Genomic DNA, 21,335 nt, shown 5'->3' on the forward strand with positions numbered 1-21,335 from the left:
GATCATATTTGGATCTTTGCATGTAAATTGCTTGTTGTGTAAACATGAAGCAGATGGTCTACTCCGTAGTTACAGAAGATATAGCGAAAGAATAAAGTATTACAGACGAAGAACCACACCAAATTTAACCAATAACGAGCTGGGACAGTTACTGAATGTAACAAGGGAGTTAAAAGCGGCTGTGGCGGCGGAGAACAGACTGGGAGTCATCACAAAGTAACTACGGCGGCATGCACAGTACAAGTATAGGCTATAAGTTTTATTTGCATTGTAAGCAGCATTGTGTTTCTACTTTGCATGACTTATGAGACCCAATCAGAGAGCCAAGCGTGAGTGTCTGTGTCATTGTTTCTTAAGTCCTCCGTTTTTGCACGTCTTCACTAAAACGCTCTCCGGAGTTTCAAAACGAAAAACGGGGTAGGCAGCATTTTCAAACTTTTCCGTTTTAGGTCTTCGTTTCCGTCGTTTTAGTCTGGACAAGAGGTGCAAACGTAGCAAAAGGTCTCCGTAGTAACACAGTAGTGTGGATGGGGCCTAAGTGTTAAATAGTCTGAAAGCAATAAATCTGGCTGGGGTCTTGCCCCAGTTTTAGTGCAGTAATACAGCAAGAGGTAAATGCTCTTTTTTGCCAAGAACAAAGACAATACTGAGTGGAAGGGGTAAAGGAAAGTAGTTGGGGTGTTTGTATCAAACTATAAATATCTATGTATTTTTGGCTATACTAGCAGTATGGCTCTGTCATTTGGTCGTTCGTTCAGTCCACCACTCCAGACTAAAATATTTCAACAACCATTGGATGGTTTCACATAATATTTTACGCTAACATTCATGCTCCTCTGACGATGAATCCTACTGACTTGTGTGATCCCCTGACTTTTCTTCTAGGTACCAGGTCACTTTGTGCAGTACTTCAGGTTATGACTGAACACCTGCAAAACCAATCACATTCCCATCAGCCTCAGCTGTACTTCATGTTAAGCAATAATTAGCAAATACTGCTAAGATCATGAACATGGTAAATATTATACCTGCAGAACCTGTAGGCATGTTAGTAGTATACTGACTTAGCATTTAGCTCAAAGCAATGCTGCAGTGCTGCTAGCATGACTCTTGGAGTCGTGGGAGCAGTGAAACAAGTTGTAAACACAACACTGCACTTTATCACATCATAAAGTTAGTATGGCAAGCTTGGAGTTGTGTTTCTGAAGTAAAAATATCTAGTTCTTTAGTGTCTAAATGTTACCAGCTTGTTGCTAACTTTGTCTGCATGGGTCTGAGCAGTTGGTGTACTTGGCTAGCTCATTAGCCTGCTAACTTTTCTGCAACCAACACAATAATGTTACATAATTGGGATAATTTTTTTTCACATTGATAATGTTCATTTTTAAATGTTTTTAAACTAAAATTCTTCCACATTGTGCCTTAAGTTGGTTCATTAGTTTTTCTAATGTAAAATTTACTGCATTAACTAAACCTAAGTTGGTTAGATACATTTAAATCTGTGTAGAATTTGCATTGTGTGGTCTTTCCTCCTGCTCTGTCTGAGTGTCTTTGAAAATTCAAATGAATCCAGAATTTCCACGTTGTTGTTATAAGCCTTATTGGTAATGTGTAACTACATACACATACAGGCTTTTAAGAAATTAGACAGATAGCCTTTATTACTGAATTACTAACATTTGTTACAGCAGATTTGATGAGCTTAAAAGACAAACCAAGTAAGATTATTAATAAAATAATCACCAGCCAAAGGGATTTTTTAACCTACCAATTCACAAAGTTGGCATTATTAGCCTCAGAAACAGTATATAACCAGGAAATAAAAGCTGAAATTCTGAACTCTTGTCTCATACTCATCTTTTGATCTTAAACCCAAATGTCTTCAGTGAACAACAAAAACAAAGGAATTTGCCTTATTGTTCCAATACTTTTGGAGGGCACTGTAAGTAATTTATGTTTAACCATCAAAAACCTTTAGTTACAACTCAAACCTTGTATAAATGGTGACTTAACCTAAAGTACCATTTTTCATAGATAAAATTACAAATATCTCCGGATAGCTCATGCAGGGTTTACAGCACTAGTGATTTAAAAAAAAAAAAAAACATATTTCAAGAATCTACTAAACATTGATCTGGATCTTTCACCCCACCACCAACATGGTGTCCATTTAAACACAGTAACTCAGTTTTTTTGTGCTGCTGACCAATGAGCAATTTGAGATTTTGTGTTAAAAGGACCCAAGTTGAGTTAATGCAGGCAGGGAAAGGATTTATTATTTACCACCCACGAGGTCGTTGGCCCAGATGGGCTGGGATTCAGAATATTGTATAAAACAGAATTAAACAGCTTGGGATGCATTTGACTATAAGACCTCGGGTGGTTTCACAGCACCATACCAAAAGTGAAGAGAAGGGATATTTGCTATTGCTGCTTTTCTCTTTATTTCTCCCTTAAACATTGTACATGGCAATGTTCAGATTTATAACTAAGTATACCATAATAAGTATACATATATTAGTTCCACATATCTATATAGGTTATGTATGTACCAACATTTTCTGTGTGCCATAGAGCTCTGTTATTTTCTAGAAACTATTAAAATTGCATCACATCACATCAAGGAGTCACACAGTTGCACTGGTGCAACATGTTTCTTCATTACCATATACACTCTCTGTAGTTTATATTGACTCAATCACACACAGACATACACCGTTCCGCTGTTAGAAATACTTACTAGAGCAGCAAAGGTGTATTAGTCCACCGCTGAAAATATTCCCCAACAAATGCATTATTTCCTCCAGTCTGAGTGACGTTTGCTGAAAACTACAGTGCCCAGGCTTTTTAGGAAATCACATCTCACCTCTTTAAGAAATACAATAACAAATGTATGTCTTCAGTAGGAGTCAGTGGGCTTAGGGCAGTGTCACAGATAGATCAAGAAAGCGTTGTTTTGGTCTTTTCATTTGATTTTTTCCACAGTGAACCTGTTAACCTTTGAATAATGTTGAAAAGAAATAGACAGTCATTTGCCAATAATCACCTCTTTTCATGTTCTGAAAAACTTGTTTTGACATCAGCAACGTTCTTGGATAAGCTCGGCTGCCACTTTAGTAAATGAGTTTTGTGAGTCTGGTCAGTGCTCTGAGCGAGGTTATGTTCTAAAGAGTGCAATCAAAGCCAAAGAGAGCGAAGCACAAAGACGCTTTCACACCCAGGCCTCATTATCTGTGCTCTTGGCTTGCATGTATGGTGAATTTATCTCCCCCATCCACCTTCATATCTTCATCTACAGTCGCAGCTTTCAATTACCGGGGATCCTAATGAACTGTAGACATACTCCGTGGAGACATAGTGGACTGGCAGGCTCATTAAGGCTGATGAGTCAGAGGGCAAATAGGGATGATCAAGGTTGTCTGCAAAGGCCTGATCACATTGACCAAATAACTGTCTGGTTGCTGAGCCCATAAGAGTGGATCATCTCAGTCTTTGTTCTTTGGTTTGAAAGTGGAGTATCCATCAGTATCTGTCTGTCACTCCAATAATGCTGCATCACATTGAGATGCAGGCTTTGGATTGTTTGTTACCTTCTTTATTTTCAAGTTCTCTGAGGATGAGGACTTATTTCTTTACTAATGTAAAATATCATAAATGTTGGAAATTGTAGATAAAGGCTTGTGGGTGTCTCACTGTCTAATAAGTCCATTAAAATATAATAAATCATTAATAAGGTAAACCACTTTCCACTTAGGGGTGTACTCACTATTGTTGCCAGCAGTTTAGACATTAATGGCTGTGTGATGTGTTATTTTGAAGGGACAGCAAATTTACACTGTTACACTGTACAAGCTGTACACTCACTACTTTACATTGTAGCAAAGTGTCATTTCTTCAGTGTTGTCACATGAAAAGATCTAATCAAATATTTACAGAAATGTGAGGGGTGTCCTCACTTTTGTGAGATACTGTATACTACAATGATTATGTTAGAATCAATCTTAACAACACAAGATAGATCTAGGTTTTGCATCATCTTCATTCTACATGAAGATGATGCAAAAAACAAACGGCAACAAAGAAAGTAGAGACTTTTTGGCAAGAGCCCAACCACATTCACCACCAAGGACACTTCAGAGCACATAAATCTCATAGGCAAACTGGGCCAACTTGAGCCAAATGAAATGAAACAAACCAAATGAAAAATGTAATTTAAATGATAATGAATGTAAACATCACACCATTTGTACTGTGATCATTTCAAAACTTTCAAAATAGAAAGTAAGGAGCATTTAAGCAAGACATTTATTTTGTGAAAGTGATGAAAACAGCTGTAACTCTTAAGACAGTGAGCTGAGAAAGGGCGTGAAGAGTGAAAGATGAGAAAGGGGCTTTGTGAAAAGACTTGACTGGCAGATAAAAAAACATTTAGCTTGGGGGGAGGGTGGTGAGGCGTCAACTGTCATATTCATGCAACCAATAGTAATCTTATGCCAGACTGGTCCGACTAGTACATAACTGAACTCCCGCAACACATTGTCATGTTGTGAAGTCTCACAGACTCACGGACGAGATGAGAAGTGGCTCTTTACCATTTTGAAGCTTCATCATTCGGCATGCGACCGCACAGAGGGAGCATTTTACCATTTTTAATCTAGCAAAAGAGTACAAACAGAGGCTCGTGTCACTGCAACCACAGTACAGAACTCAATTATGAGTTTCTGATTGTGTCAGCAGAAACCACCCAAAAAAAACAGCTCTGTGGTAAGGGAATCCTAATTTCACAGCCGCCCACATGCTCCGATTCTGTAGATCTCATATTCCCCTGGTTCCCTGGAGGGGAGCAGGATAAAGCCGGGATTATTGGTTACAGGATTGCATTATGTCTGTGTGTGTGTGTGTGTGTGTGTGTGAGAGAGAGAGACAGAGGGGGTGAGAACAGAGATATTTCTGTGTAAACTTGTTAATTCAAGGTGTGAGAGAAGTGAGAAAGCGTGACTCTGTGTGAGTGAAATGAGCGCATTATTTATGTATGAGCTTGCTTATTCAAGCTGTGAGGTGTGTGTGTGTGTGTGTGTGTGTGTGTGTGTGTGTGTGTGTGTGTGTGTGTGTGTGTGGACATGTATTACTCATGTTGTAGGGATATAAATGTTTACACAGTGAAATTGTGGGGACTCGCCTTCCTTTTGGGGCATAAACATATCTCATATCGTATATTATTACATTTTAAGGTAAGGATTTGGTTTGAGGTTAGGTTAAAAGACAGACTGTCCACATCCCCAGGGTTCGGGCTAGGCAAGTATGTATATATATATATATATATATATATATATATATATATATATATATATTTTCTCTATATAGTCTATTTCTCTCAAATATTGTTCACAAATCTGTCAAAATCTGTGTTAGTGAGTACTTCTCCTTTGTCGAGATAATCCATCCTCCTCACAGATGTGGCATATCAAGATGCTGATCAGACAGCATGGGTATTGCACAGGTGTGCCTTAGGCTGGCCACAATAAAAGGCCACTAGAAAATGTGCAGTTTCACTGTATTGGGGGGGTCTTGGGGGGTCAGGAAACCAGTCAGTCTCTGGTGTGACCTCCATTTGCCTCACGCAGTGGAACACATCTCCTTCGCATAGATGAGGACTACGAGCATGCAGATGAGCTTCCCTGAGACGGTTCCTGACAGTTTGTGCAGAAATTCTTTGGATATTTAAACCGATTGTTGCAGCAGTTGTCCGGGTGGCTGGTCTCAGGCAATCTTTGAGCTGAAGATGCTGGATGTGGAGGTCCTGGGCTTGTGTAGTTACACTTGGTCTGCAGTTGTGAGGCTGGTTGGATATACCGCCAAATTCTCTGAAACGCCTTTGGAGACGGCTTATGGAAAGAGAACAGCTCTGGTGGACATTCCTGCAGTCAGCAGTGTACACTCCCTCAAAACTTGTGACATCTGTGCCATTGTGCTGTGTGATGGAAATGCACATCTTCGCGTGGCCTTTTATTGTGGCCAGCCTAAGGCACACCTGTGCAATACCCATGCTGCCTGATCAGCGTTTTGATATACCACTCCTGTGAGGTGGATGGATTATCTCGGCGAAGGAGAAGTGCTCGCTAACACAGATTTTGACAGATTTGTGAACAATATTTGAGAGAAATAGGCCTTTTGTGTACATAGAGAAAGTTTTACATCTTTGAGTTCAGGTCATGAAGATGAGTTCAGAGTATATAGCAGTGTATACATATATATATATATATATATATAAAAACTTGAATGTTTCTATTAACTTAAGGATTTGCTATTTTTTTCTGTTACCACAGGGTGCATCAGTCCTTAGAGCCCACTTTGTTGTGTTTATGATCACTTTTGGTAATCTGCATCAGTTGAACTGCTTATTTAAATCCCTGAAGATTACACAATCCTACTTCTGTTTGGGGATAAAAGAAGCGACTAATTCAATTATTCCTTTGTAAAAACAGTGTGAAGTAGGAAGGCAACAGCAAGCATGGAAAATCCTTTTTAAGGCCTGGGTTGCGTGTGGTTTTCAAATTAGACAAACTGCCAATCTGCAGGAATTGTTGATATTTGGCACCACCTACTGGTTAAATCCATTGTGTGCCCTGAGTTTCTAATATGAAACTACAGTATATGTAACAAATTTTTCTACATCTCATCTTCTATACATATTAGACATTTATCATGAATTATTAGGATGATCTATCCATAAATAATAATAATCAGAGGTTGAACTCCAGGTGTAGACATGAGACTTATACTTGAGTCAGACGTAAGTCACAAAATGAGGACTTGACTGCTTTTTAAAAGCAAAAAACATTTCTCAAGTTTGGACCTGCTAAAATCAGGCTTTGCACAGCCATGTGTACATATACATATATTAGGCCTGTGCATTGAAAAGACACATAAAAAAACCCCACAACATCTTTGACAATTTGCTTATAACAACATTTGACTTGACCTAAACTTGCCTCAAAATGTTAACACAAAACACTTTACTAAAACATTTTGCTTTACTTAGTGAGATGAGCTGTACATTTCCATTAAACATAAAAAGAAAAGAGTCATAGTTCATTTTATTTAACCTTTATTTACTCAGGGTGGAGAAATCAAGCGTCCATTGAAACAGGAGCACTCATACACACTCAAACTGCCGTGCACTTTAGTAACTGGGTGCTGTAACAGAGCCGCCACAGTCGTGGTTTGTTGGATATTGAGCAAATACACTGAAATATTTAGAGGTTAGGTGTCCTGCTCAAAAGGGAGAAAACCAACATCTTACTTCAAAGGGGTTACTAATGCTGGCAAAACATTTGCTGCAACACTTTTTACTTCCTTCCTTCCTTTTCTGAATTAAGTGAGCTTTTACTGAAGATACAAATGTAAAATGCATATGTATAATGTGTGATAGCAGGAGGGAAATGCAGCTGCTTATGTTTAGCTGGTTCGATCTGTGTATGTTTTCATACACAGAGTCATTACACAGGTGTCAGGAGGTGTTTTCCTAAAACATTTCCCTTTCAACTTACTTCAGTGCTTTCTGGTATTGATCCATTTCATGTGTTTACACCTTGAAACTAATAAAAACCTTAGTTGGTTTAAATAACTGAGCTTTTCCCCTACATCTGGTGGAATTTAAAACAAAACTTGTTATAAAAGGAAGGATTTTGTCCCTTTATGTCTTGAAAATGTTTTCAAGACGTATGTGGGGTCCTGCCTAGGGCTGAATAAGTTGTGAAAAATCAAGTTCATATGACAGTTTCTGCTTTTCACAGTAGCATGTAGTGAAATAAAAACACATACTGTAAATTCATAGTCAAAATATGCTTGCCATTGGCAATACATTCAAACAGCCACAGTATCCAAAGGCCTGTTCCACCTATAGTAATACATAAAGAAACTTAAAAAAAACCCAAACCAAAACATGAGAAACATATCTGTATTCACTGAAATGTACTAAAAATGTGTCCTATTTTCTTACACATGATGGACAAGCAAAAAACATTAACAGAATTATAGAAATAAGTATAATTCTCATGCACTTTCACTGTAAAAACAAGTACGAACTGTTGGTGTAAACATACACTAAACCTGTGTCACAGATTGTTGAAAAGTCTGGTCAAAGTAAAAAATATAATCATAATTGTTTACAGTGTCTAAAAACCTTTTACTGCCGCACAGTGGCAGTCCTCGTATCAAGAACTCTGTGAGATTGTGAGTGACAAAAATAAAAAAAGGAATAATAGACATTAATGAGGAAACAGTGGACGCACAATTTCTACAATCACATAATGCTGAAAACTGTAACAGCTGTCATAACAGTAAAGAACAGGGGTCTGGAAAACCACCAGAGAAGTTTTATTTAAAGGAATTTAATGGGTCAGTTCACCCAAATCATAAAAAAAACATTTTCCTGCTTACTCTTAAGTAGTATCCTGCCATCATGCAAAGAGTTTCATATTCTTTTGGTGCAGTATGACTGACAACTGGCTATCCCGGCACCTATCTCAACAACAATCCCTCTTTCCTAAGGTCCCGGGGCTACTCACCGCCAACACTGGAAACTGTTAGCAACAGTTGTTGGACATACTTTGGTAGATAACAAAAATCCTGTTCTCAAAACCTTGCAAATAAAAGTGAAACTACACTCTCGGCAAAACACAATATATGATTTCAGCCAACTGACCTTCTAAAAGTCAACGAAAAGCCTGAACTGAGTCTTCTTACCAATCCAGCTGGACTCTCAGCACCACACATATACTTCTTGTATGACCATCAGCGGTGGAAGAAGTACTCAGATCCTTTACTTAAGGAAAGTAGCAATACCACATAGTAGATATACGTTACAGGATACAAGTCCTGCATTTAAAATTTTACTTATGTAAAAGTACGCATTAGAAAAATGTACCAAAAGTAAAAGTACTCATGCTGGCCTGGATGGTAATTTGGTATAATTTATATATTAACTTACTGGATTCTTATTATTACTTTAATGTAGCTAGTAAATGTGGAGCTAATTTCAGTTACTTTATATAGTGCTGGGAAGCTTACAGTAATCTATAATGCATCTTTTATTAGTTGATAATATTTTGTATTGATAGTCTGAATCTGCAAAGAAACTATTGAATAAAAATATCAAATAACAATTTCCCTCTGAGATGTAGTGGAGTAGACGTACAAAGTTGCATAAGTACCTCAAAATTGCTCTTAAGTACAGTAATTGAGTAAATGTACTTTGTTACATTCTACCACTGATGGCCAGTATGTCCACATTTAACATTATTATAAATTACATGACATAAATGACAAGGAACAAGTAGAAAAGTGAAGCCAGTGAAAGGACATGTTTTAGAAAGCTTTCTGAAGAGTTTCACTTCAACTAAATGTAGTGGCATTACCTCACCTGGTAACATTTCAAAAGGTTGAAGTCTCTGACACGATCGCCTCAGATCTGATGGGACATCATCCTGCTGTTCAGTTTCAGAAAGAACGACTGCAGCTGGCACTTTTTCTTCTTTTTCTTCTTATTGTTCCGACCTTTCTTGTACACGCCGTGATATTTTCCCTCCTCGTCCTCCTCTTCCTCCACCCAGGGTACCCAGGCTCCGCCGTGCTGGCTGGGATTTGCCCGAGGGTCATCAGGTGGAAAGTAAACCGGCACGGCCGTTTGGTTATAGTAGGCGAGTCGGGCCATCAGCTGTTGCACCACATCTGGTCTCTGGTCCGCCAGGTCCCGCCGCTCACACGGGTCGGCCGTGATGTTGAACAACCAGACATTTTTGTGGTTGGTAGGTTTGTGGAGCGACGAGACGACTTCGAGGTTCCACCAGGGACCAGGGAGAGTGGGAAGTACCTTAGGATCAAAATAGGCAGTGATTTATGTTTCCTGATCAATTTGAAACCAAGAAGTAAAAATAATCGTACTAAAATGGGTCTAAATGCTTTGAAGTACCTGTGGGGGGACCCAGTCTCCATGGCCTGGGTCTCCTGTTAGCAGCTTCCAGTCTCCAACTCTGATGGCAGCCTGGACTGATGGGTCCCACACTGGCTCGGACGACTGGAGCCTTAACTTGGGCTTTGGATGGGATTTGGGCTGCGTTGTCCCTGCCTGGGACATGTTCTGGTACTGGGGTAATGTCTGCCTTGACTTGGACTTTAAATGTAATTTTAGCTGTGTCTTAGATTTTGTTTGAGGTGGTCTTGACCGTGACAGGTTCTGGGATATGGTCCGCCTAGATTTTGACTTTAAACGTGGTTGGATCTGAGGCTGAGACTTGGGGCGAGATGTTCCTGACGCTGATGGAGTACCACTGGAGTGGGACTTTAGATATGGTTTGTAATGTGACAGTCTCTGGTTCTGATGTAAGCCTTTGGTCTTGGGTTTGACTTTTGATTTTGGCGGGGGCTTAAGCTTTGGTTTGGGAAGGGGGTTGGATTTCAGTTTGGCTTTAGGCTTAACAGCATGATGGGAAAACGTCAGAGGTTTCTTGGTGGTCTTTAACTTGAACGCTGAGTTCTGCTTCGGTTGCTGCTTCAGGACCTTCTTCTTCTTTGGCTTCTTAAAGGCCGGACTTCGGTCTTTCGATTTTCTTACTGACAAATCAAGTTTGCGCAAGAGGAGGAGTTGCAATATGACAAAATAACTTTACATAAAATAATAATAAAATGTAAGAAAAGTAGAATACAGTTGCCTTTGCCTATCTACTGTTTATCAGCGTAAGCATAAACATTGGCATTTGACAACCTGTTTCCATTTGTGTGCAGTTTTGTAATTAATCTCACCTGTACTGTAACCTGAGTGAAGACTTGCAGTAACCTTACTGTGAAGTAGTGTTTAAGTACGACAACTTTTGATGTTTCGATTGTTTAATTTTTATTTTGGTGTTTTTACCTGAGGCGTCCCGGGCCCTGGTCCGAGCACGAGGTTTGTGCAGTGGGTCAATGTTGTGAAGGATCTCCTGACGAGGTGACTCCTTCCCTTCACTGATGGTGGGCCAAACATCAAAACCATCCAGACCCTGGCTCTGAGAGGCAAACAAATACACAGATATCATTTGAAGAGTAATGAGAGGTACCTTTTATGTGGGCCAGTAGGTACTGTGAAACCATGGTAACAGTTCATGTGTTTCCTGGATTAATGGTGCTAGAAGAAATAGTTGAACATTTACCACACCGGAATAAATAATAACATTTTCTTTGGTAATGGAGGCGATCGAGTCTCTGGATTAGTCAGAAACTGATACTTGATTGTAGCCAAGATAGCTTTATTCATCTGCTTTGGCAATGGAAACCTTCTTGCATACTAAGCCAACAAAGCTCTTTGGGAGCTGTACACACGCTGCTCTGTCCTGCCATTAACATGGATTGATGTCTGAATTAAAACACAAAGTGTCTATGTGGCCACTGTTAAGAAATAGTGCACTTATCATTAAAAGTCAAGAGCACATTTATCTACATGATAGTCGTAAATAAAGACAGTTTTACGGCAGTGCTGTAACCTGAAATTTAGTACAACCAACGAAACTCATGAATCAATATGAAATCAGCGGGAGACACTGAGCACAGAGCAAACTCTAGCAGAGTAACATTTCTGGCGAGAGAACAAGGAAAACATACAGAACCTAAATCCAGTGTACTCTGTACTCCCTTACAGTGAAGTGATCGCTCATGTCAGTGACGTGGGGGTCCGTGGTGAGAAACGCATCCCTACATCTGGTCTGTTTTATAGCACAATCAAATGGTCAGTAATGCACTTTTTTATGGTATTCAACCTTTACTATCCCGTATTCACTGTGAGACTAAAAAGATAGGCCCGGCTAAGAAAGCAACATCAATGACATGCAAGTTCCAGGCAAACAATATGCGACAAAATCTAAAGCCAACAACACATCCATAAGTTCTAAAAAGGCAAACATTCCCTAAATATGTGTCTCTAACAGTGTACTGAGTGCCACTGACCTGGCTGATGTTCCCCCCAGCCAGGCCCACCAGCGTCGGGAACCAGTCAGTGATGTGCAGAAGAGCTTTGGAGACCCGCCTCTTGTGCCTCAACAGGGGACTGTGAACGAACCCCACTCCACGGACTCCACCTTCCCAATACGTACCCTGGAAACACAGTCAGGAAATGAAGTTTTCAGAAGCATTTTCTCATCCCGGTTACATAGCAGAGATCTCCATAAGTACCACTAACATTCACAACATCATTTTAATCTATATGTTTATTTTATCTATATATCATATTTATATTTTTGCAGGTACTTGAGGATAATGTTATGAGTATTTATTTTGGGGGGAAACAAGATCCATGAATGTTACTTTAAACTGTCTCATACTTATGTATAGGTATGGAATTAAGTAAACTCCTTATTTGACATATGAAGGACTTCATAAATTATGTTAAACTGTAGAAAAACAAAACATGACTGAAGGTCTCTAAACATATCTAATACTTGCAGAATTAATAAAAAAAAATAGAGAAATAACTCTGCCATTCTTAGATATTTACCATGTGTAGGGCAAAGAGAAAAGGCAAAATTCACTGGGCAATCAAAAACATTCTGCCAAAACTACATACATGACTACATACATCCGAAGTTTGGGCTGGACGATATGGCCAAAAATGTTTTCACGCTGAAATGCATATCTTTCGATATCGATAATTATCACAATAAGTATCAAATCGTTATTTCTTTTGAGTTTAAAGGCTGATTTTTGCTCCCGAGTGAAGAAACCTGATGGTTAACTGTGGTTTAAACTCTTCTTTATGGTCAACACTTGATACCAAACAGTGGATCACTTCACAAATCTGAGGTACAACATTCAAAACAGTCATGATAAAATCTTTGTCAAATATGCATAAGTAAAAATAAGTCTTTTTTTCTTTTTTCTCAACAAAATAAACAAAATTAAGTCCTAATTTGTGTAATTTGTCAAACATTCGTTGAATATTAACTGAACATTTCTTATATTGTTATTGAAAAAACTTATATGACTGACTGTAAATGGTAAAATTGATGTACAAAAATGCAAGATGTCCTTTCTACCTTACGGCCTCGTAGCGGCCAGTTGCTCCCTCCTGTGAATGGTTGGGCACCGTTGTCGGTGGAGTAGATGATAACGCTGTTCCGGTAGTATCCGTACTTTCTCAGGGCGTAGGTGACATTTCGGACCGACTCATCCACTGTGGACACCATGGCGGCAAAATTTCTCCGGCCGATGTTAGCCATGTCACGGTAGGGGTGGATGTAGGACATGGGAGTCTTTAGAGGAGTGTGAACCGCCTGGAGGAAAACATTAACATGGTGCGTTAACATGTGTTCACTTTTTTAAAGAAATACAGGGTGCAAGTACAATACACAGAGATGCTCAGAATGACCAACCCTCCACTCCTACATTTCATTTCATGATGAAACTAGTAAAAAATTATTTTATTTTTTAGATATGCCAACAATGTTTAATGCTATTTTTAGAAATTATACCAATTCTGTTATTTTGGGATAACATTCGTTTTCAGATAACCCACTTTCCTCCACTCAGCGTTCCCTACTCCCTGCCAGCGAAATATTGTTTTGCTGTTGCCAGGGCATCGGCTAGATTAACTTAAACCCCTCAGCCCAAAACTTCACATTAAATGAACATGGCTGACCACAAAAATCAACAATGAACAAATGTCAGTCTTTTGAGTTTAAATGCTTTTAACCTCATACATTTTTTGTGTGGCCTGCTTTCAGTTAAATCGTCAGAGACCGTATGAGCCAAACAGTCTTTAAATATGTTTCTCATGCTCATACACAATTGCTTTCACGGGGGCCTTAATGTTATTCCAACATTTCTGAATCCCCACATCCAGACATAAACTAACACAGGATCGAAACACATGTCAGGTTGTGCTTTATTTCACCTATTATCTGCAACTATTTGTAAAAAGAATACCATGTTCTTTTTGATTTTGAGGGGCTTAAACCTAAACCAGAGAACTTTTCCATAGGTGCTTTTGACATTTTTCTGATATCAAACTTCAGCGTGATACCTGGAGGGAGAGCAGCAGGAAGAGGGGCCTGTCCGTGGGGTCGTGGCTCTCCAGGATCTTACGAGCTCTCTGTGTGAAGAGCGTGGTGGAATATTTCCCTTTCTGGCCCCACGCCACGTCCTCGTCGTCATGGAGATCGTACCCACACAACCCCGGGCCATCGCAGGACCCATAACTGGGGACAGATGAAGAAAGGCGAGTTATTGAAACAGATAATGGAAACAGAAGCAGACAACAAACATTCTAATCAGTCCTAATACACCTTTACCTGTAGTAATCCACACTTCCTGTTAGAGAACCAAAGAAACTGTCAAAGCCCTTTCTGGTGGGCAGGCATGCCTTCCTGGAGAAAAGAAGAAAGCAAAAGTCGGATCAGATTTCTGCGATACTGTTATACACAAGCAGCTTACACAAGTGTCAAAGGAGTTTTCTTCTAGCTCTGTCTACATTCATTGTTTCTGACAGAAACACGTGTGTATCCTCGAGGCCTAAAACATTTGCAAAGCCGATTTTTAAAAACATTTTAAATCTGCATTTATTGTTAGCCTGCTAGTCGTCTTCCTTCCTGCGTTTCTTTGTGTATGAACGATCAGCGGAACAGTGTGAAATCACTGGCAGGGATGTGTATCCTATTTTTATTTATTTTCATTTATTAATTTGAAACAGCTGAGCTCTGTGGGCGGGAGTGGATGAGTGAGTCTGTATGTGTGTATTTGCAGTGTATGTTATGTAACGTAATGTTTTTGTGGGTTTTTTTTTGTTATTTTTGTCTATAGGACTCTCTCGAAAATGAGATGCTACATCTCCAGGGGCTATCCTTTCAATAACGTCAAATCCAAACTAGTAATTAAAGCTTTCAGACAAATGTAGTGGAGCAGAATGTGCAACATTTCCCTCTGAGATGTAGTGGAGCAGAGGTATAAGTAAAGTATTTATGCACTTAAATTAAGTACAAAAACAACCTCAGTTTGTTTGGAATTTGAGATAATCTCACCTCATTAGCAGAGGGTTTGGGTTAATAACTCTACAGTGATTAAATAGTTTGTTAATAGTGACTGTAGAATAGAAACTCCTTGTCATTTTCATCGACCCTTTCTACCCGTGGAGGATCCATCTCACCTGTAGAAGCCCAGGTGCCACTTGCCGACCATGTGCGTGGTGTAACCGGCCTCGCGGAGCCTCTCAGGCAAAGTGTCCATGTGTGATGGCAGACAGCTCGGCTGGCTTGGTCTGATTATGGAGTGCTGTAGTCCTGTGTGGATCTGATATCTGAAGTAAAAAACAACTTGTCCTTGGCTTTGTATCAAACGAGCCGCTCACACAGGAGCTACTATTAGACCTCAGTAATACCAGGGACTCATTCAACCTCACTGCAGTTAGGCTGCCTGATCAATACTCACGTGTTCAGAGCTTCAAACTCAATAACTGCTTTACTCTCTGGTCAGCTTTGACATCTTTTGTGTCAGACAGATCTGAAGCTTTTGAGATTCATTTCTTTCTTTAATCTTATTTTCTCTATCTTCATTTTAAATTCTCCTTTAGCCTGTCGCTCGTGCTTCTGAGGATCAATAAAGTCTTATCTTGAACTAATAATAGTGACATGCTGTAAAAAAGATTTTAACAATTATTTATAAAAATCTGACAAAGAGAGAATTATTTAATGATGAAACAATTTGGCAGTTCATCGATGAGTTACTCGATAGACAGTTTTGATAATCAGATCATACTGATGTTTCTGTAACGGTTAAAGTTGCAGTGTATTTTGTACAGAAGACAGATGGACAAAAGAAAAGTAAAGAGGCGTCTGTACCTGCCGGTGATGAGCTGGCTGCGTGACGGCGTGCAGATGGGCTGAACATAGTAGTTCTCCAGCTTCACGCCCTCCGCCGCCAGTTTGTCCAGAGTGGGAGTCTTGATGGTGGGGTTGTGGTAGCCGATGTCGTTGAAGCCCTGTTTTAGAGCCACGGAGGCACGAAAGAGTTCATTTTTCAGATTTCCAAAACAGATTTTCGATCCGGAGGTCTAAGAATAGAGGGTGTTGTGGGCTGTACAGGTTGTGAAGGCAAATTTCTGAGCTCTTTTTTTTGTCAGGACTTTTGCAGGATATTTTCAGTGATAATCTAGCTGGTCTGACATACAGGGATCACGTCATACACTAAAATGTTCCTCTCTGTGGGAGTCTGATTTTAAAGAGGTGCAATGGTTTAAAACAAGTTGAGTAGAATAAAGTTTAAGCAATAAACCTGATAAAAAACTACCACAGTTCCAGCCAGCAGCCAGCAGTGACTAATGTTACAGCTGGAGGATAATGCAACTTACTTACTTTTAAACCATAGCCGATCTGTGCTACCTTGTGACGGGAGTTGGGGGTGTGTTCACAACGCTGCTTAACCGAGCAACCACAACATCGTGTTATAATAATTTTCCATGACAACACGAGATTTTCTAGGACATTTTACTTTTTCTGTTATTTTCCATGTGTTTTCCATGACTGGAAAATTGGTTAACTGTTTTCCAGGTTTTCACAGGACGTGTAGGAACCCTGTTTATGGTTTTAATTTCTTATTTCCAGTGAAAATACTGATGTTGGTGTGGAAGATTTCTTTTCTGTTTTACAACTGATCAACTACATTTTTCAGTTACTTTTAATTTGGCCTACTTTTCCAATTTTATGCCACAATTAAACTTTTAAATACTACCACCCCTGATGTGAATAATACAGCTGAATTTGTAGTGTACAACATGTAGAAAATCACCTATTCTCTATGTAAATGTCATCATATATTTGAAGTTATTAACAATATACTGTATTTTCAATACTTATCAGGTGTTTTAGTCAGATTAGCATCTTGTTATATATAAAAGGAGCGTGATCATCCCAGCATCTTGCTATAAGTAGAGGCATTCTCACCGCCTCTTTCATAAACACACCTGGTCGTCTGTGAGGATGAACAAGATGTGCGGCTGGTTCTTCTTCTTCGCTTCTGTCTCATCTTTCTGAGTGTTTCTGTCGTTCTGTATCTGGTTTGGTTTGGACCGATGAGCGGCCAGGCAGTCCAGGCCGAAGAAAATGCTCAGTACAGTCAGAGCCACAGCAGCAGCCTGCATCTTCACAGGAGCCCTGCAAGGAGCAACAACAACAACAATACAGCAAGAACCTCCATGAACAAAACACCAGGGAAGTAGAGCTTAGAAATGTTTGGCACAAATTCACACAGACACGCCATCGCTGGCGGACTAACTGTAGATCATAAAACCGCATTTGAGATGGGCCTGCCAACTTGGCTGTAACTCGGATCTGAAACACATCCATCTGGTGGAGAGAGAGCTGAAACTCCGAGGAGGTCTTTTTAACCATTTACAATCTGCACTTTATTTGCATTTTATGGTGCCTCTTACATTAACATGGATAAAATCATCTTTTACTATATGCGTAAATTAACAAGACTGGGGTGTCTGTTTTTGTCTAATCCAGCAAATTAAGTAACAGATCAAAGTACTTGATCACCTTAATGGAAAAATCATGTAGAATCCAATACTGGCATAAAGGAGTCCTGCTCATTAAGGGAGAGTTACCACGATCGATGGTAGACCTTAAACGGATGAGTTATTGTCACTCTTGATTGATCTGTCAATTATTTTTTCCTATTAATTTGTCAATATATGTGAAAGAGTTGGGGAAATTACACTTCACAGGTTCTGAGAGCCCAAAGGTAACACCCTAAAATTGCTCGTTTTGCCCCAGCAACATATTCAATTTACTACGACATGAAACAGACAAAGTACAAATAAATATCAAATGTGTGGAATGAGAGAATTGTGAAAGTGATTTAAAAAAAAAAAAACAACTATCAAAATGTTCTGATCGATCAATGTTTTAAGTTGTCACTTATACTTTGTCATAAACCTTACAAATACAACACCACAACATAATCTGGCCACAGACTTCAAACCTCTCTGTCTCACAAAGTGTCAACCGAAACAGAAAACTAAGAAGGTAGAACTGCTTTGCACCATACATATATTTTTATAGTCTTTAACCATTTATTTTCTCGGAAATGATGCAGTCTGACCTGCAGCTTAGTGCTCTGTGAAAGGAATGGAAACAGGATATATCTGTGTAATCTATCACGTTTACAAACTTACACAACCCAGGATCAGCTAATAATGTTGTGTTTATCTGTAAGACGTGACTAAAAGCAGCTGAATGGTCACAAAGCTGGTGACCATTACTACTGATGTCTGCACCGGTTTCCCATTAGATGAGATACTGGTGTTCATGGCAGCAGCAGAGGACACACACACACACACACACACACACACACACACACAAATGCAGAGGGAAATGTGTGTGTTGGACATGAGCTCCCTTCCTGTGACACCCTTGAGTGTGTTGGTTCAGACTATGCAAGCAGGGACTGGTCTTGCATAAAATCTGTTTTGATGAAGGCTGCAGCCCGTGTCAAGTTAAAATGTGACAGAACCTTATTATAAGTATACTATACAGTATTTGTCCATATCAGTTTTCATTTTGACTTTAAATTGCATCACAGCTTCATCCAGGTGCAAATGACCCAAACAGATTCGCGCTATGTATAAAATCAGCCCATTTCTTATTGAATGCATAGGTATTCCTCACAACATGAGTGTTATTTCAAAGCCAGGCCTAAATCAATACCTCGATATAGGATCAATGGAAGTGAACGGCTCACCCCCGGCTCCTCCTCTCCTCTTCCTCTTTGCTCCCCTTCAGTTCATTCTTGACACTTCAGGTCTTTCTCAGGATCGCAGAAAGTTTGGTTTGACTAAAGTTTGCGGGAGACGCCGCATGTCCTCAAGTTTCCTCCACAAAACCCTCCTTCCTTCAGCCTGAGAGTCCACACTCCCAGTGAAATACGACCAACATCAAGCCGCTCACAGTACCACGCTGTCACTACCGGTCTGACCTGTCAAAATAAAACACAAAACGTTGGCAGCTTTTTAAGGCAAGGACTGGTGGATTGAAAGTGCAGTTTGAATAATGAATATTATAAAATAATGTTTATTTTCCGTCGTTGAACTATTTTCCAATAAAACAAAACAAAACAAGCAAAAGGGAAAAAAACACATTCACAGTTGTAAGCTAATCTCAGTTATGCAGGGTCCTAAATCAACTGTTAAAATGTTTTACATTTTTGGTTTGGTGGTCAGTATAACATCATTTTGAGGTAGAAATTACCTTTCAGTCAAAAAGTAGAAGCTGCAATCACTTTCTGGCAAGTGAAATAATGCATGTTATGTTATGGTGTTTTGGCCATTTAAAGGTATTTCAACAGGTAAAAAGTACTGGATTGGTTTGTACACAGCAAGTGGAGATCATGTCTTTATTTTATAAATAACTCAGCAGTAAGTCATGTTAATTAGTATATTATTCTGTCGCCATCATAGACTGTACATAAAAGGGCCACAGGATAATGTCAAGTTAGCTAACTCACTTAACCTTATCTAGCTAATTCTGCGCAGGCTAACTCCACTTCCTGCTGTTCAAATTTTTATTTTTTTTTCTCATGAATGGTGATTACATTATAGAATTTGCAGTTAAGGCTCAAAAATGACCATTACATGAGATACATGGCTAGCTAGTAAATTAGCAGGTAACCTTGTTGGCTGTGAGGCTAACATTCAAAGACAACTTAAGACCTGCTAACGATAGTGTTTACTAGACAAAAGTTTTTTCTTTGTATTTGTATCATTCTATATCACATTGCTGAAAGTAAACGGTAGAGGCATATTCGTAAACTTAACAGCCCCCCTTACAAAGTGATAATGTGGAATAAAATGCTAAATTCTATGTGTTCTTGATTGTGACAGTTTTATTTTGAAGGCTAAATAGCTTAACATCCGCTGTTCTTGATTTTATTTGTGAAACTTGACACGCGGTGGGAAACGGTAATAAAGCCCTTAGCCTTTACCATTAACGGCAATCTGTTACTTTAATATGTTTATTGAATCTTATGCTTATTGTCACCGTATCGGACTTCCCTGCTTGTGGATGTGCGACCACGGACAGAACATCAGCCCGTATGGCTGCAGCCTGAACAGGCAGAGGAGCTGAGGAGCCAGCTGGCATTTCGGAGTAGACCAGGAATGTCTCTCTCTTTACGCAACGTACTGTACAGATGCAACACTGCAAGGCAACAAGAGACAAACTAGGGTGAGAGCTGAGACCGGAAATAGGTCAGGAAATAAAGTTCTATTTATGCCAAAAACACACATAATCAGCAAACTCTGAAAATTCACAGCATGTGCATTAGAAATGTTTGAATACAACATATTGCCTGCATCATTATGAGGAGTTAATGAGACAAAGATAATGTATAATATACAATAGTTAATGGAGCTTTATATATGCATAAGGGAAAGACAGCGTTTAAAAAATGTGAAGACAATTAAACGTGTGAAGCATATAATTGGCATTAATCAGTCTGCCAAAGGCACAAAGTATTAACTGCACACACAGATTAGGTAGCGGGTGCTCAGAACAACCAACATGTTCTCAAGTATGCAGCTACATTCACCCTGAAGTAGAGCTATCAGTAGGGAATTAGACCTCAGTACTATTTGCTAGTCTTTGACTATTTCATTTAGGAACAATCCCTGCACAGCTATTTGTGTCTAAAAAATATTTAACATTTGACATCTTAAATCAAATTTGAATAAACAAGTGTTTTAAAGAAAAATGTGTTTAAATTCCTCAAAGTAAGGAAATGCATTGTTTTGGTATCAGTTTTTAGGAATTGCATTGTTTTTGGAGGACCTCTTCCAACACCGTTTAAGGTGAGACAGTGCTTCTACAGCACTGTTCTCCTGACCTGCAAACCCTTCTACTCCCCCCCGTGAGTTAGTTTCATTCATTCTGGTCAGTGTTTACATTCCACCGCAGGCCAGTGTGCAGGAGGTGCAGCGCATGCTCGCTGACCAGAGTCCTTAGTTATTGTCCTAGGTGACTTTCCTTTTCCCTTTCACTTCATATTGTGAAGTTTTGCACATTCCTTGGTCAATATTTTGCACAAAGAGATGCACAAACTCTACATCTCTTTCATTCTTAAGCATAATTTATTGTATGTAATTTCTATAAAAACATTTCATACTCGTAGTACTTTTTTTTGTAGTACTTTTTTACTTATTATGTTTGTTGTTATGTACAGATAAGGATTAGGACCACAGAGATTAAAGTCAGAATTCTGACTTTTTTCTCAGAATTCTGACTTTAAACTTGGAACTCCAAAAAAAAGTTCACATGTGG

At 39.3% G+C, this 21,335-nt stretch overlaps 1 protein-coding gene across 2 annotated transcripts; it reads right to left on the reverse strand.

Moving 5' to 3' along the window:
* Positions 1-7,091: 7,091 nt before the first annotated feature.
* Positions 7,092-18,943, reverse strand: LOC119901715 (arylsulfatase I-like). Of its 2 annotated transcripts, none has more exons than XM_038717322.1 (11): positions 18,763-18,943; positions 16,982-17,171; positions 15,861-16,000; positions 15,170-15,319; positions 14,319-14,393; positions 14,051-14,225; positions 13,065-13,301; positions 11,980-12,126; positions 10,913-11,045; positions 9,974-10,614; positions 7,092-9,874 (listed from the first exon to the last, which is right to left on the reverse strand). In XM_038717322.1, the coding sequence occupies exons 2-11, from the start codon at positions 17,156-17,158 to the stop codon at positions 9,467-9,469; spliced, it is 2,283 nt and encodes a 760-aa protein (XP_038573250.1). In that variant the 5' UTR covers positions 17,159-17,171; positions 18,763-18,943; the 3' UTR covers positions 7,092-9,466. The 2 variants fall into 2 exon arrangements, with proteins under 2 accessions (XP_038573250.1, XP_038573249.1); XM_038717321.1 differs by having other exon boundaries at positions 18,729-18,943.
* Between the last annotated feature and the right edge of the window lie 2,392 nt (positions 18,944-21,335).

Source organism: Micropterus salmoides, unplaced genomic scaffold, assembly GCF_014851395.1.
Source record: "Micropterus salmoides isolate LMB-PRFRI ecotype aquatic unplaced genomic scaffold, ASM1485139v1 Ms_hic_scaffold_14, whole genome shotgun sequence".
NCBI lineage: Eukaryota > Metazoa > Chordata > Actinopteri > Centrarchiformes > Centrarchidae > Micropterus > Micropterus salmoides.